Here is a 15,756-nt window from a genome sequence, read left to right on the forward strand (position 1 = left end):
GGAAGCCTATCCAGTTAAACTGAAAGAAGTCCACATCATCAACACATCGTCAATCGTTGAACGCTTTGTCAACTTTATCAAACCTTTCCTCAAAGAGAAAATCAGGAAAAGAGTAAGAATATTTTTTCTTATGATTAGCTAACAGAAATTAGTAATTAATAACTTTCGTTAGATTGCATCACTCCTAACATAGCGAAAATATCAGCGCACATAGGCTTAATTGAGTAAAGGGTAACTCACGCTGGAACGGTCCGGGTCCAGGCCGAGGCGTCTGACACTTCATTTTCTGTGATGGGCGATCAGCGATCAGATCACGTGATATTTTCTATAGAAAAAGATTTGTCGAACGCTTTTTCTCGTCTAATCATCGACCATTAGAAGAAGTTTAAAATCGATTGACAAGACTTTTAAGGACATTGTTTGTTAGTTATATGTCCTTTAGCACTACATCCTATTACAAATGAAGATATGAGTGTAAAAAAATACGTTTAACCAATTTAAAATATTAGCAATTCTGCCACATTACAGATATACGTCCACAAAGGCATGAAAGAGCTGAGCAAACACATCCCTCTGGAGATGCTGCCAACTGAGTACGGTGGCAAAAGCCCCAGCATTGAAGTTCTACATGGTGAGTGCATGAACCTCTTCTTCCTCGAGTTGTTCCAGCATTTTGCCACGGCTCATGGGAGCCTGGGGTCTGCTTAGCAACTAATCACTAGAATTTTAAGAAAGCGACTGCCATTTGTCCTTCCAACCCAGAGGGGAAACTAGGCCTCATAAGGATTATTCCGGTTTCCTCACGATGTTTTCCATCACCGAAAAGCGACTGGTAAATATCAAATGATATTTCGTACATAAGTTCCGAAAAACTCAAGTGCATCAACCTTTGTCCACAAATATTAATGGTTAGGTACATTCTGAATATTCTGATGGCACAAAACGGAAATTAAGATAAGGAGACGGACATGTTAATTCGAAGAGGGGAAACGAAAGATGTTTTTTGTGCGCTGTGTGTGTGTGCCGCTATTTTACTTTAAGGTCAAGTCTAAGTAAAGTGCTGACGCTACCTCGCTCATTCCAGAACAATGGCGACTGAAGTTAGAAGAGTACCGCGACTGGTTCGCTGCGCAAGAGTCAGTGAAAGCCAACGAGGCGCTCCGGCCGGGTCGGCCGACCAACTACGATGAACTCTTCGGCATCGATGGCTCCTTCAGACAGTTGTCTATCGATTAATGTTAACCATACCGCTTAGGGCTCAGCCACGACTTTGCGCGACCGGCGACGGCGGCAGCGGCGGCTCTTGACATCATTAATTTCTTTGATAGGTAATATTTTTTTAATGACAGGTTAAACACATTAAAAAAATATTAGGACAAACACATTAAAAATTTTAGATTATGCTAAGTAAAAAAAAAACTTCGATAAGACCGCGCGTAATATGTGATATTTTACTGGAATGAGTGGAGTTATTGTATTTAGCAGCATTTCACCATTAGGCTCCAGATGTGATAAGATTAATGATTGACATAGGGTCATGATAACAAAATCACATTTTATGTAATTATAATTTAATGAGTACTTTAAGTTACAGAATCACAAATGGGAAAATCTAGAATAATAAAATTTATTGACATACTTATATATGTTTATTTTATAAACATTGATAATACATTTTATATGAAGTACCAACTAGTATTTTGAGTACATTTGTGTTTTATTTCTCATCTCGCGTTTATCTAAAATTTTATTTTTGATCACTTTTTGCCAAATCTAAGCTCGATTGAACCTTAACAATGGATAACCAAGCAAAAAATGGCACCGTATAGCCCACAACAAACTATTCCTATGGCATAGTGCTTTAATTCGTGCGTCTCTCTTCCTTAACGATAACTCACGTTAGACCGGGCCGTGTCCGGCCCGGAGCTTCCGGCGCATCGTTTTCTATGGAAAGCATCACGTGATCGCCTGTCATGTCATAGAAAAGTAAGCTCCGGAAGCTCCGGCCCAGACACGGCCAGGTCTAACGTGAGTCATCCTTTATCCTTCGTCTAATTGTTTAAGATCAGAATATGACTCTTACATAGTTATTTATATGTACATGTACATACATAGTAGCCAGCGGTTGATAATAATTTCTATACGTATTCTTATTTTACGTGTAGGCAATCTAGTCTTTATTAAAAGGGTAATAAGGGTGATCAAACCAGAACACGCCCTTTATTACTCGGGTGTTACTGTTAAATTTGTTGATAGCTGCAATTTCTTCCTCTGTAAGTTTGAAATCGTAAATGTCGATATTCTGCTTTTGACGATGCTTGTTTGCTGATTTGGGTACTGGAGCTGTTCCGCGATCAACCTAAAAATGTAAATTGTAAATAGTTACATTTCAATTATTTCCCGCTTGTAGTCGATAGGAAAATGCCTCCAATATATGGCTAATACGAAACGCAAATAGACGCCAGTCGTCGAGTTGCGAAAACCTGCTCGTGCTACAATACAATACAATGGATGGCTATATTAAAATTACTACTAACTTGTTGGTACTACAAACGTATGTAGCTTTCTATTCCTAGCTGGGAATAAGGCGATAAGAACTTCTAAATCTGCTGCATGCATGCTTAAGTTAAAAAGTTAAGCAACCGCAAAGTAATTGCTAAATACACCTGTGCCTGTGACGAGGGATAGAGTTGTTACTGTTCATGAATCTCATGATGAAGATGTTGATTTAGGTAATTTAAGTAGAAACCTTTATCTCTTCACAATGTGATTCTTGGCCAGCGGACCAAACATGATCGCACTTTTATTCTCTGTCAGGGTGGCCGGCAGTTTCTAATAAATCAGAGTGACGCATAAGACGATGGAAAATATATATTTAAGGAAGACGGATACGAAAGAATAGATTGGTGCTTACCAAATACCGTAGCACCACTTGGAACGTGGTTTTCCCATATTTCTTCGCTATCTTCGTCAGTACCGGATCGTCGGGTGCGGGAGGCGGGGACTCCAGAGATTCTCGGTCCACCATGAAGCCGAATGGGCTGTGGGCCATGACCACAATTCCTTTTTTCTGACAATAGGCTACCAAAGATTCTTGCGTCAGCGACGGGTTCACCTGCAAAACAGTGATAGATAGGAATCACGTTTGTGCTTTATAATTACCTCTTTGGTATATATCTTTATTGAGATTTAAAAAAATCAAGTCAACGAGAGATTTCAAGAACTTAACAGTGATTAACTGCTCCTTTGCACAAAAGGTCCATAAAAATACAGTTTGATTAATGCAAGAGCACGAGCAACATTGGAGCTTTTTGGTGTGGTCAAAAAACACGACGATCTACTGAAGATAGAGGAGTTAGCATGTTCACTAGATGAGGTTAAAATGGCATGGTGTCTATCCAAATATGGTGGAGATGCTTGAATCTAGTATTTAAATCAGTAAAATGTTTTTCTCTAATCCTTACCTATATCCCCCTGACGACCGGCGTCCTACACGTAGTAGAAAGCTCCAACCAAGCTTTGCATTTTTGTGAACCTAACAGAGTTAGGTGAATTTGAAATACCAAATTTTGATACTCAGGCATCAGGAGTTATTATTATTAAGTATTCTCATTAGAAAGTATTACCTCTATTTGGTTCACTGCGGGTATCGTGTGGGTGTTGGCGATAATCCTGTCTATCTGCTCGCTGTTGAAGTTGGACACTCCAATGGATTTGGCCAGTCCCAGCTTTTTGGCATCCTCCATGCCCTTCCACGTTTCAAGATAATCAGTATCCGCCAGTTTATCATTAGCCTGGAACGTAAATTGTATCATTAGTTGCAAGCCAATTTGCTCATTATTTTGACCTTTTGGAGCTTGACGCCCGGGTGGAAACTATAGGTAAGTATTTGTATTAATCTTAAGGCCGCACAAAATGGACACAAATTTTATTAGGTACTTACATTTGGTCGCGATCCTCAGCAATGTTGGGAGCGCGAAAGAAGAGAATAAAATGTGTACGTAACACATTAGCGAATAAGGTGGTTGTTGCTTAACACTCATTCATTTAAAAAGTGGTATTCATTCACTATTTTAACAACAAAACTTCCTCCTCCTCCTCGATCGATGTTACAGAAGAAGAAGAAGAGCGAAACATGTCGAGCAATTTTTGACTTAAAATACGTACCTAAGTGACCCGTTTTAATACATATAATATTCATTTAGTATTTATAACTATTCTAGCTAATGTAGTATTTTGATTTTATCTGCCGTCAATATATGTATCAGTAATGTAGATTAGACAGTGTATAAGTAGGTACCTTTTCACCTATGGGGAAATGTATGAGGTATAGGTCTGCATATGTCAAGTTGAGTCTTCCCAAAGCTTCTTTTAATGCCGGAACTACGTCTTCTCGGGAGTGCTTGTCATTCCAAAGCTAGAATGAAAAAAAAGATTTTTTAAGTTATCATGCAGAACCTCAACTTTCTATTGTTTGAAAAATTGCAATTCCAACCAATATGCAACATAAATTTAACCATGTTAAATAGGTGAGTAAGGCTATTCTCTCCTAGAAAATAAGTCTCTCCGAAGGGTTTCTAAAACTGCCGGTTGTCCTAACGGACATTAAGGTAACCTCTAATCAAATTCGTTACTACTGTCGTGACCAAATCATCACTGTCATCATTATCTTGTCAGAGGCTCTCATATGCTGTTTCTTGCTACACTTCGACTACCGCCGTGGCCCTGTGACCTAAGAGGTTCAAAGGGCCTAGCCAAAATGCTTCTATCGTTTGCGAAACGGTAATGACTTTCTATAACCCTTCCATATTAGTACGGCAAAGAGACATTAGCATTTATAACTCTTCCATATTAGTACGGCAAAGAGACAATTAGCATTTGATTGGCAACTTGGCAAGGCTCCCAGGGCTTTAATCGCGTGCTGATACCGGTTCGATTCCGAAGGGCTTGGTCACTTTTTTAGGGTTCCGTACCCAAAGGGTAAAACGGGACCCTATTACTAAGACTTCGCTGTCCGTCCGTCCGTCCGTCCGTCCGTCCGACCGTCCGTCCGTCCGTCCGTCTGTCACCAGGCTGTATCTCACGAACCGTGATAGCTAGACAGTTGAAATTTTCACAGATGATGTATTTCTGTTGCCGCTATAACAACAAATACTAAAAACAGAATAAAATAAAGATTTAAATGGGGCTCCCATACAACAAACGTGATTTTTGACCAAAGTTAAGCAACGTCGGGAGTGGTCAGTACTTGAATGGGTGACCGTTTTTTTTTGCTTTTTTTTCGTTTTTTTTTTTCATTATGGTACGGAACCCTTCGTGCGCGAGTCCGACTCGCACTTGCCCGGTTTTCTTTTTTTATATGACACCTATTTCAGTTACAACACAAGTTAACTGTAAATACCTTGGTTGTAATAAAGAGATCCTCTCTCTTAACAAGTCCTCGCTTCACCACATCAGCGATGGCTCTGCCTATCTGCTCCTCGTTTTCGTAGATGACTGCAGTGTCGATGTGCCGATAGCCTAACTCGATGGCGGACACAGTGGCTGTGAACGCTGCCTCACCAGTCTGTTAGAATCATTAGATCAGATTACCAATAAACGTCTTTCTGTTGCTGTTTTTTTTTCGTCAGAGGTCTCTTTGGATGCTGCCGGCCCGGTATCCGGCAGCATGCCCGACTCGGCTGTGCTGGAGATTTTTCTCCCAGCTGCCTACGGACTAATTTATTCACAGTGCAAGAATGACAAAGAGAGTTACAGGCATAACACTCGCCCGGAAAGAGTACTCTCTATTGCCGTTTCTGTACCTTTCTACATTATTGTCCTTTTACTTACTTCTCAAGTCTATACTCTGTATCTTTAGGTATTTAAATAAAAGTAAACAAAATCTACCCTCAAATGGCTCCTTAAGCCAGTTGAGGGTAGATGAAACCATTACATGGTCAAATAATGTAGGTTAAAGTCAGGTGGTTCAGTGACAGATCCAGGTGGTTTATGTATTTGGTTGGTTAACCAATAAATGTTATAACTACCCGATAATGTACAAATTATTTGTTTACTTTTATTTAAATACCTAAAGATACAGAGTATAGAAGTTCCTTTGGCTACCCTCAGTTATATTTTACATATATTAGCATATTATTGCGTTATAATATAAATTACGGAAGTAGGGTAAATCGTCAATTACTGGCCACCCTTCAATAACTACCCACTTTATACTAAAATGAATTCTGTTTATAGGTGAATAGAATTCATTTTTAGGGTGGCCAGGTACTAAACAATTTGAATGATATTAGACATCCAAAAGTGATTCAAATTTAAGTTATAAAATCGGTGAGTTACGCGACTTACAGAGATGTAGTGTAGGGTGATTCACTTTTGTATGGTGAAAAAAAAAGTTGTAATATTTTTCCTGACTTTGCTCACCAATGGAGTCTCCCCACATTAAAAACTATCTATTTCAATTTTCAAAATATACGAATAACGTTTAGATGTTGCACAAGTTGAAAAGGTAGAGTGAGAACCCCATACATTGCGTGCAAATGAACTATGTTCTAAAATGACAAAATATAATGAACTGATACTAAAATCGAACAAGAAAACTGAATTTTGCGTCTAAAACACGATAAAAGCACTTTTCCTTTGGAAACAGGCGGAAAAACTGAAAAATCTTAATTAGAACATTTATCGAGTAACCAAAATCCAAGTTTACTACTAATTTTAAAATTTATTTATATGTAGAAGGTTCAGTATCACACTACTCTCCGCTTTGATGGTAGCCGCTTAAACCATTTTCTACCCTCCGATGTAGAGTCGTTGGTTATTTGAAAAATCTTTGTTGATGTTGTGCAACCTCTAAATGTTGACCGATTTTAATTTTTTTTAACGTATAATATTTTTTTATCAGTTAGAACAAGAATTCGAGCAAAGTCAGATGAAAATCGAAAATTCGGAAAAATGAAACACCCTAATGTAGTGCATAATTTTAAAAGAATAATCATAATAATACGATATTAAAATTAAAGTTAAAACTAGTATTAAAATAAATATACAAACTATAAAATATACTTACCTACAAATACTTAGTTAGAATATTTGAATCATATGTGCGAAGATTGCCAAGGTAGAAACAATAACAAACAACATTACGCAAAAACCGGCTATATGCGGGTCGGTGAATCATGAAGTAAATAAATGATACCTACTGAATTGTGTGTCCCCAGTGCAAGCATTGGCATCTTATTGCCATCATTCAGCTCCTTTACTGGAGGCAGTACCGCTGAGGCAACCTGAAAAGGAGAAAATATGCACAATAAATTAACTCTTCCTACCCGTCACATAAAAGTCAATTTACGCTTAGTAATTCGATGTACTAACCACTAAATGTATAGCCCTAAACTAATAAAACTGTTAGAGTTCGACCAAGAAAAGTCTGCAACGATTTTGATAGCATTATACGCAGTGCGAGTGTTATTTATACGTCATAATTTCATAGAAGTTTGACGTTTAAAATAACACTTGCACTGCGTGTGCTATCAAAATTGTTGCAAACTTATCTTGATCTAACTCTAGGTAACATTAATGTTCGTATCATGGTAACATCACAACAACAAGCTCATGCTTTTGACAAATATTCTATATAGGAATGCGAACCACTACTACAAAATAATCTGGCTAGGTCAGTTACATTTTCAAAGCTTTGGCAAGTGTATATGATTATTACGAGTAGGTATAAACGGAATTTGGTCACGTTGGTTGGTCACATAAATAACAATTGTAGTTTCAAAATTGTGATTTGATTTCAATTCACTTATAATTCAAATTGATTACCGTAAAATGGGGTGAGTAGGTGCAAAACTGATATTCAAACCTCGATAATGTAGGGTTTTTGGTATTTAGCATACCTACTTAATTCGTTTTTAAAGTTAAGGGTAGTTTGAAATTAAAGACTGTTATTGGTTGGGTATAAAAAGAAACTACACTCTGCCGACGGGTCTCAGTTGATTGTTGAGTTGTGCTAGCAAACGGTTGTCATAAGATGGGATTATTGTGAATTGGAATAAGACAAGAAAATAAATGGATAAATATATTCAAGGGTGTTGTTATTTTACACTTCAGAAGTGTGCAGAACGTAAGTACACGCCTACTGTTATTACTTATTGATTTAGTGAGATAACTGATAATAACATGACCCTTATTCTGAGCTTTGAGATAATTAAATATACAAAATTATAATGGATTACGTAAGAAATATGGTACTGGTAACATTTTTATTTAATTTAAATAAGTACCTACATAATTTATTAATAATATTATGATGATTATGATTATAGGCTATCTAATTGCATGTCAGTTAAACTTAGGTTAGTTTGACCCATAAATGACCCTTACATGGACATAATCATAAGAATATATGCGTCAGTTGGTCGAGAATTCAAAGTAACAAAATCAAGTAGGTACACCTTGTTCCTAATAAATACGTGACGGTAATTACTTCTTTTGCTACTTACCTACCCACACACATGTGGAAATTAGGCAGAATATGTCAACACGTGGGTCTTGATATGTGTTGGTTATGGAGTGTTAAAGGGTGCCTTAATTTTCATTATTTTTTCACAACGGCGCACAGTTTCCGAGATAAATTGATATTTATGATTTACAACCAGGTCTCGCAAATTAATTGATGATTTTGAGTTTTGATTTTGATCCTTAATGTTAAAATTTGTGGTAATATAAATAGATGGCTACTATGCAAACGGGGCATTAAAGGGGGCTTGAATTTTCAATCCTTTTTTTGCTACGACGCACCGTTTTTGAGATAAAATTAATGTTTATAATTTGAACTACCATTAAACATAATTTTATGTACTGTAATTCCTTTAAAGTTTATAAGGTATTATGATGTAGTATATAGGTACCTATATGTAACACCGGATACTTTTACGTTTCATGCCGAGTTGTTGAAGAATATGGCTGACGATGACTCATGATGATCAACGGCGCTTGCAAACGTATGTAGCTGGAATTACAGCGGCAGTGAAAAAGGAATCCAGAGCGAAGCAGAGTCCTGTTGTGAAAGTCGGGAGTAACCCCGCCTCGACAGCCTTAGTGAGGGGCACGCGCCACCGGACATCAGGTCATGTACACCTACCTTTACTATATTATGAATGATTTGATATTGTAATATGTGTTGGATACTGTCAATTGATTTAAAAGCTGAGACTTCATCTCATTCATCGAATCTAGCACATATAACATAAGTATAAGAATATTTTGCCAAAAGATAAGTTGAGAGAAAAATAATTTTGATGAACCGATTATTACTGACCGACCTATTACTTGTGTACCAATTATGAGAAAATTTTGCCTAAATATATCAATTTAATATGTATATTATCTTATCTCACGAAATAATAGATACGATCGATGAGTGGTTCTCATCCTAACCATTTGACCGACTTTTGTGATTTCTATTTAAACTGCAAGGAACCTCCACATTTATAATGCCATCTAATTATAAACTGAATTATTTATTGATCGAGTATCGAGTATCGAGTATCGAGTATCGAGTATCGAGTATCGAGTATCGAGTATCGAGTATCGAGTATCGAGTATCGAGTATCGTGTATCGTGTATCGAGTATCGAGTATCGAGTATCGTGTATCGTGTATCGTGTATCGCGTATCGCGTATCGTGTATCGAAGTTATCAATCAAAGAGATGGAATTATTGAATTATCGAGCTATTGAATTTTAGAACTGTGGAATTATTCGACCCTTAGAATTATCGAGTTGATTATTGAATTGAGTAATTGAATCATCGAATTATAAAATTGCTGGATTATTTTAATTATTGAGTTATTGGATTAATGAGTTATTGGATTGAGTTATTGGATTGAGTATTAATGAGTTACGGATTAATGAGTTACGGATTAATGAGTTACGGATTAATGAGTTACGGATTAATGAGTTACGGATTAATGAGTTACGGATTAATGAGTTACGGATTAATGAGTTACGGATTAATGAGTTATGGATTAATGAGTTACGGATTAATGAGTTACGGATTAATGAGTTACGGATTAATGAGTTACGGATTAATGAGTTACGGATTAATGAGTTACGGATTAATGAGTTACGGATTAATGAGTTACGGATTAATGAGTTACGTATTAATGAGTTACGTATTAATGAGTTACGGATTAATGAGTTACGGATTAATGAGTTACGGATTAATGAGTTACGGATCAATGCGTTACGGATCAATAAGTTACGGATCAATGAGTTACGGATCAATGAGTTACGGATCAATGAGTTACGGATCAATGAGTTACGGATCATTTAATTAACGGATCATTTAATTAACGGATCATTTAATTAACGAATTATTGAATTAACGAATTATTGAATTAACGAATTATTGAATTAACGAATTATTGAATTAACGAATTATTGAATTAACGAATTATTGAATTAACGAATTATTGAATTAACGAATTATGGAATTAACGAATTATGGAATTAACGAATTATGGAATTAACGAATTATTGAATTAACGAATTATTGAATTAACGAATTATTGAATTAACGAATTATTGAATTAACGAATTATTGAATTAACGAATTATTGAATTAACGAATTATTGAATTAACGAATTATTGAATCAACGAATTATTGAATTAACGAATTATTGAATTAACGAATTATTGAATTAACGAATTATTGAATTAACGAATTAACGAATTAACGAATTATTGAATTAACGAATTATTGAATTAACGAATTATTGAATTAACGAATTATTTAATTTACGAATTATTGAATTAACGAATTAATGACTTAATGAAGACTTGAATTTACGAATTAATGACTTAATGAATTATCGAGTTACTGAATTATTGGGTTACTGAATTATTGAGTTGTTGATTTACTGAATCATTGAGTTATTGAATTATTTAGTCATTGAAGAATTATTGAGGTTTTGAATTATTGGGTTATTGAATTATTTAGTCATTGAAGAATTATTTGAGTCACTGAATTATTGAGTCATTAAATTATTGAGTCATTGAATTATTGAGTTATTGAATTATTGAGTTATTGAATTATTGAGTTATTGAATTATTGAGTTATTGAATTATTGAGTTATTGAATTATTGAGTTATTGAGTTATTGAATTATTGAGTTATTGAATTATTGAGTTATTGAATTATTGAGTTATTGAATTATTGAGTTATTGAATTATTGAGTTATTGAATTATTGAGTTATTGAATTATTGAGTTATTGAATTATTGAGTTATTGAATTATTGAGTTATTGAATTATTGAGTTATTGAATTATTGAGTTATTGAATTATTGAGTTATTGAATTATTGAGTTATTGAATTATTGAGTTATTGAATTATTGAGTTATTGAATTATTGAGTTATTGAATTATTGAGTTATTGAATTATTGAGTTATTGAATTATTGAGTTATTGAATTATTGAGTTATTGAATTATTGAGTTATTGAATTATTGAGTTATTGAATTATTGAGTTATTGAATTATTGAGTTATTGAATTATTGAGTTATTGAATTATTGAGTTATTGAATTATTGAGTTATTGAATTATTGAGTTATTGAATTATTGAGATATTGAATTATTGAGTTATTGAATTATTGAGTTATTGAATTATTGAGTTATTGAATTATTGAGTTATTGAATTATTGAGTTTTTGAATTATTGAGTTATTGAATTGTTGAATCACTGAATTATTGAATTGTTGAATCACTGAATTATTGAATTGTTGAATCACTGAATTATTGAATCACTGAATTATTGATAATGAATTATTAATAGGTTACTGCAGTTAAAGTTGGTTGAACCTGTTTGTACTTACGAGAACTTGATTTGGTTCGTAAGCTACTAGAACAGAACACCACAATTAAACCGAGATCAAGGAGGATTGATAGCCTCTTATTGATTATAGTAATATGTTTTCACTCAAACTTGAATAAAATAGGTTAGTTTATAATTATTTTTTGTATAACTTTGTACGTTATCAAATAATAGTAGATTACCAATGAGGGCATTTTTAGAACAAGTCAGATGGTACGGATAGGTAAAGCATAACAGGTTTTTGCAGTTCTATCGTTTGTCTGCCATGCCATGTAATATTTAAAACGTATAATTTATTTTAATTCCTGAAAAGAAACATTACCGACGTGTAAAAAAAAAAAAAATACTGATCCTTTTTCTACGGAAACAGACCTAGGTGCTATGTTTATTCCCGAACTGTGCGATTTGGTATTCTGTAATGTTGAAATTTAGGTTTATAGACTTCAGCTATTTAACAACAATATTAATATACTGTTCAAGTCTTTCATAAAACAATATGCATATTATAAAAGTAAAATTAATGGTCTTGAAATCCCAACGCGTCTTGCAATTGATGAACTAAGTACTTTGTCAGCTTGGATAAATCCTAACAATCTAGAATATACGACCTTCTCTGAAAACATTGGGATTACAGGTTTTTAGTTACCAATTTGATGATTGAATTGATGCATTGATAATGGAAACATAATAGGTCAAGTTGAACACAATAAGGTCCCAGTTTTACACATGTTTTGCATATGAATATGCGAAATTAATTATCGCTGTTATTCATCATAGTAATATTTTATAAATTATAGTCAGGGTTAAAGTTATTGAAAGGTTCTCAGGAAAAATGAATCCTGTCTCAAGAGTGAGGTTTATAATTGTTGATTTCTTGACATGATATTTGAAGAGATGTTTCAGTCACGAGAATTGAATTGGTTCGTGTACTGTTTAGAGATGTTTCAGTCACGAGAATTGAATTGGTTCGTGTACTGTCTACCTGCAGATAGAGATGATCAATACTTATGAAAATCGAATAATAAATGGCAATTATTGATCTGTTACCCTGAATTACTTAGTCAATGTTGGATATTTTTAGCAAGTTGAGCGCCGCACCTCTACCGGCGTCCCCCGCCAGGAGCCAGAAGCAAGTACAGTCAACAGGCGAGGCGATGACTGAGCCGTCTCCAGCAGGAGTCCGCCTCGCGCCGCCAGAGTCCGGTGCGAGCCGTCTCCAGCAGGAGCCCGCCTCGCGCCGCCAGAGTCCGGTGCGAGCCGTCTCCAGCAGGAGTCCGCCACGCGCCGCCAGGGTCCGGTGCGAGCCGTCTCCAGCAGGAGTCCGCCACGCGCCGCCAGAGTCCGGTGCGAGCCGTCTCCAGCAGGAGCCCGTCTCGCGCCGCCAGAGTCCGGTACGAGCCATCTCCAGCAGGAGTCCGCCTCGCGCCGCCAGAGTCCTGTGCGAGCCGTCTCCAGCAGGAGCCCGCCTCGCGCCGCCAGAGTCTGGTGCGCGTCTAGAGCACGGCGACCGCCGCTCCGCGCTCCCGTGCCCCGGCCGCGCCGCAGCCCGCCTCCGCGCTCCCGTGCCCCGGCCGCGCCGCAGCCCGCACGCGCTGACCTCCAGAGCCAGGGCCCTTCTCACCGCTTGACGGTCGTCCATTCTGATGACATCGGTGTCGGCCTCTGGTCGATGTCGAGTGGATGTCTCCGGCAGAAGAGTAACAATTTTAACCCTTCGTATGCCTTAGTTAAAATTTACTACTGAATTAATAACCTTGAAACTGTAAATTATAGTCCAAATTGTGTGGTACGTATACGGGACCAGGCATACGAAAGGTTATTTACACGATGTTTTTGAGATTTGAAGTGCTGATGACTGATTGAAACTGTTTTAAGTCACGAGAAATGATCGGTTCGTGTGCTGACACAATTAAGTAGTAGGTGCGAGAATAGAACTGGTTCGTATCCTACACATTAACTCTGATCGCAAGAAATTGATCGGTTTGCGATTAGTGTATCCACTGTTAAGTATACGTAGTCTGTCGGCCAAGTGTAGGGTTTCCACCTGGCACGTGTATGAGGACATACACGGAGTCAGGATGGACGAGTGTAGGGTTTTTGGTATTTAGCATACCTACTTAATTCGTTTTTAAAGTTAAGGGTAGTTTGAAATTAAAGACTGTTATTGGTTGGGTATAAAAAGAAACTACACTCTGCCGACGGGTCTCAGTTGATTGTTGAGTTGTGCTAGCAAACGGTTGTCATAAGATGGGATTATTGTGAATTGGAATAAGACAAGAAAATAAATGGATAAATATATTCAAGGGTGTTGTTATTTTACACTAACATTTTATTTTTACATATGCAAACTGAATGGTGTATATAATAAGTGTTCCGGACGTTTGTATTTTAGTTTCTATTTTATTTTGGGTAGTTCCATTTCATAACTTTGACGATAAACAGGAAATCCCACCTCACCCCGTAGTCCCTCGTATTTGGGGTGAGTTGGGTTTTCATACAAAGGTGATTTTGGAAGATTGTTATTGAAGAGTATTACTAGAGCTCCATTTTAAATTGGATTACATTATTTTTGTGGCATTAGCCTTAAAATCCCATCTCACCCCCCTTACATTCCTTCTCTCCCCATTCATAACCCAACTCTCCCCGCGAACCCTACTCACCCCTTTTTACGGTACCTACTTTACCTAATATATAACTGTCTATAAATCAAATTGTAGGCGTATGCAATAATCAATCAAGTCGGTAAGCAATAATAAACTAACAAATAAGTATTATTAACCATGTTCACATTTCAAATAAGTATAAGGAAAAATCCGAAAATGCTATCACAACAACAGAACTTACAGCTCGATACTCAAAATTATTGTTTGTTCGATGTTTTTATATGTAAACAACTCAATAAATAATCAAAAAGAGCACTCACGTTTAGCGTCACAATTGCCAGAAACAATGCGAGACCCGAGATCATTTTGCAAGCAAAGCTGGCCTCAGACTACATGGAAGTGTAACACGATGAAACGACGACCTTACGCCTGGTGCGTCTTGTACCCAAGACCCTTGGTCACAGTTCACGATACGTCCACGACTATCGTGAGACTACTACGTAATACAAACTCAAACTAGTGGAATATTTTTTTAATGTTACCTAATTGACTACTTATTATAGGGAATCCCATCACGTGTCTATATTTTATAAGTAATCGCTTCACCGAATGAATGTACTTGAAGGTACTTAAGTAATTTATTTACCTACTTGATACACTATGGTCAGGGGGCCTATTCTTGAGTTTCGACCGCTCGAGTTCGTGTATTTCGCTCAATAATATCTCCAGTACCCGGCATTTAAATTCTACTAAAAGAATTGAAAATGAGTGGTCAATTACCATTCGATTCCTAATTTCTATCGCTCGTATTTCAAAAATTAGCATTTCGCTGTTTTCCACCGATTTTCGAGTGACGAAATCGTGCGCTCGAAATTCAAACATCGGCCCCCTGTGAATGCCCCGGCCCTAATGAATTTAACAATATTTGAGGTCGTCTATGAGGTAGTTACCATAGTGCCTTAGAAACACCTAGGTATATTTAAGACTAAACTTATGTTTAGTATTGAACTTGTTTTAAAACTATCTCATTCTAAAAAGGCGTGGGTACTGGCCACATTAAAGGAAGCAACACCCAGATATGTCATATCACTGTCTATTTAAAAATAATACTCTCTCCTCAAATTAAATCTCTGATCATAATTAAAGGTTATTTAAACTCTATAAAACAAGTATCCCACAGAGACTTCTATGTCGGCGGTGGTAGCAGCATACAGCAGTAAGTCAAATTCATCATCATCTTCCTCGCGTTGTCCCGGCTTTTGCAACGGCCCACGGCTCA

The 15,756-nt window shown here is 36.4% G+C and overlaps 2 protein-coding genes across 3 annotated transcripts in view; one reads left to right on the forward strand and one right to left on the reverse strand.

Moving 5' to 3' along the window:
* Positions 1-1,705, forward strand: part of LOC134800228 (alpha-tocopherol transfer protein-like) — a 39,709-nt gene extending 38,004 nt beyond the window's left edge. The window contains exons 6-8 of one of the 2 annotated variants that reach the window (XM_063772728.1): positions 2-112; positions 529-631; positions 1,085-1,705. In XM_063772728.1, coding sequence (XP_063628798.1) covers positions 2-112; positions 529-631; positions 1,085-1,236 — 366 coding nt within the window. In that variant the 3' untranslated portion in view covers positions 1,237-1,705. The remainder of the gene's footprint in view (position 1; positions 113-528; positions 632-1,084) is intronic. The other variant, XM_063772729.1, reaches the window with a different exon arrangement.
* A 421-nt stretch (positions 1,706-2,126) lies between these two features.
* Positions 2,127-14,936, reverse strand: LOC134800217 (aldo-keto reductase AKR2E4-like). Its single transcript, XM_063772714.1, has 7 exons — positions 14,798-14,936; positions 7,203-7,286; positions 5,402-5,566; positions 4,301-4,417; positions 3,627-3,794; positions 2,915-3,115; positions 2,127-2,359 (listed from the first exon to the last, which is right to left on the reverse strand). The coding sequence occupies exons 1-7, from the start codon at positions 14,840-14,842 to the stop codon at positions 2,171-2,173; spliced, it is 969 nt and encodes a 322-aa protein (XP_063628784.1). The 5' UTR covers positions 14,843-14,936; the 3' UTR covers positions 2,127-2,170.
* Positions 14,937-15,756: the final 820 nt, after the last annotated feature.

The sequence above is a fragment of the Cydia splendana genome, chromosome 19, assembly GCF_910591565.1.
Source record: "Cydia splendana chromosome 19, ilCydSple1.2, whole genome shotgun sequence".
Classification (NCBI taxonomy): Eukaryota; Metazoa; Arthropoda; class Insecta; order Lepidoptera; family Tortricidae; genus Cydia; species Cydia splendana.

What these genes read in the sequence shown, in the direction of transcription:
- LOC134800217 (XM_063772714.1), bottom strand. Translation starts at nt 14,842, where the DNA reads ATGATCTCGGGTCTCGCATTGTTTCTGGCAATTGTGACGCTAAAC. An exon ending in ATCTCTTTATTACAACCAAG is followed by an intron (nt 4,418 to 5,401) that starts GTATTTACAGTT and finishes TTTTCATTCTAG; the next exon opens with CTTTGGAATGACAAGCACTC. An exon ending in ATTTCCCCATAGGTGAAAAG is followed by an intron (nt 3,795 to 4,300) that starts GTACCTACTTAT and finishes TTTACGTTCCAG; the next exon opens with GCTAATGATAAACTGGCGGA.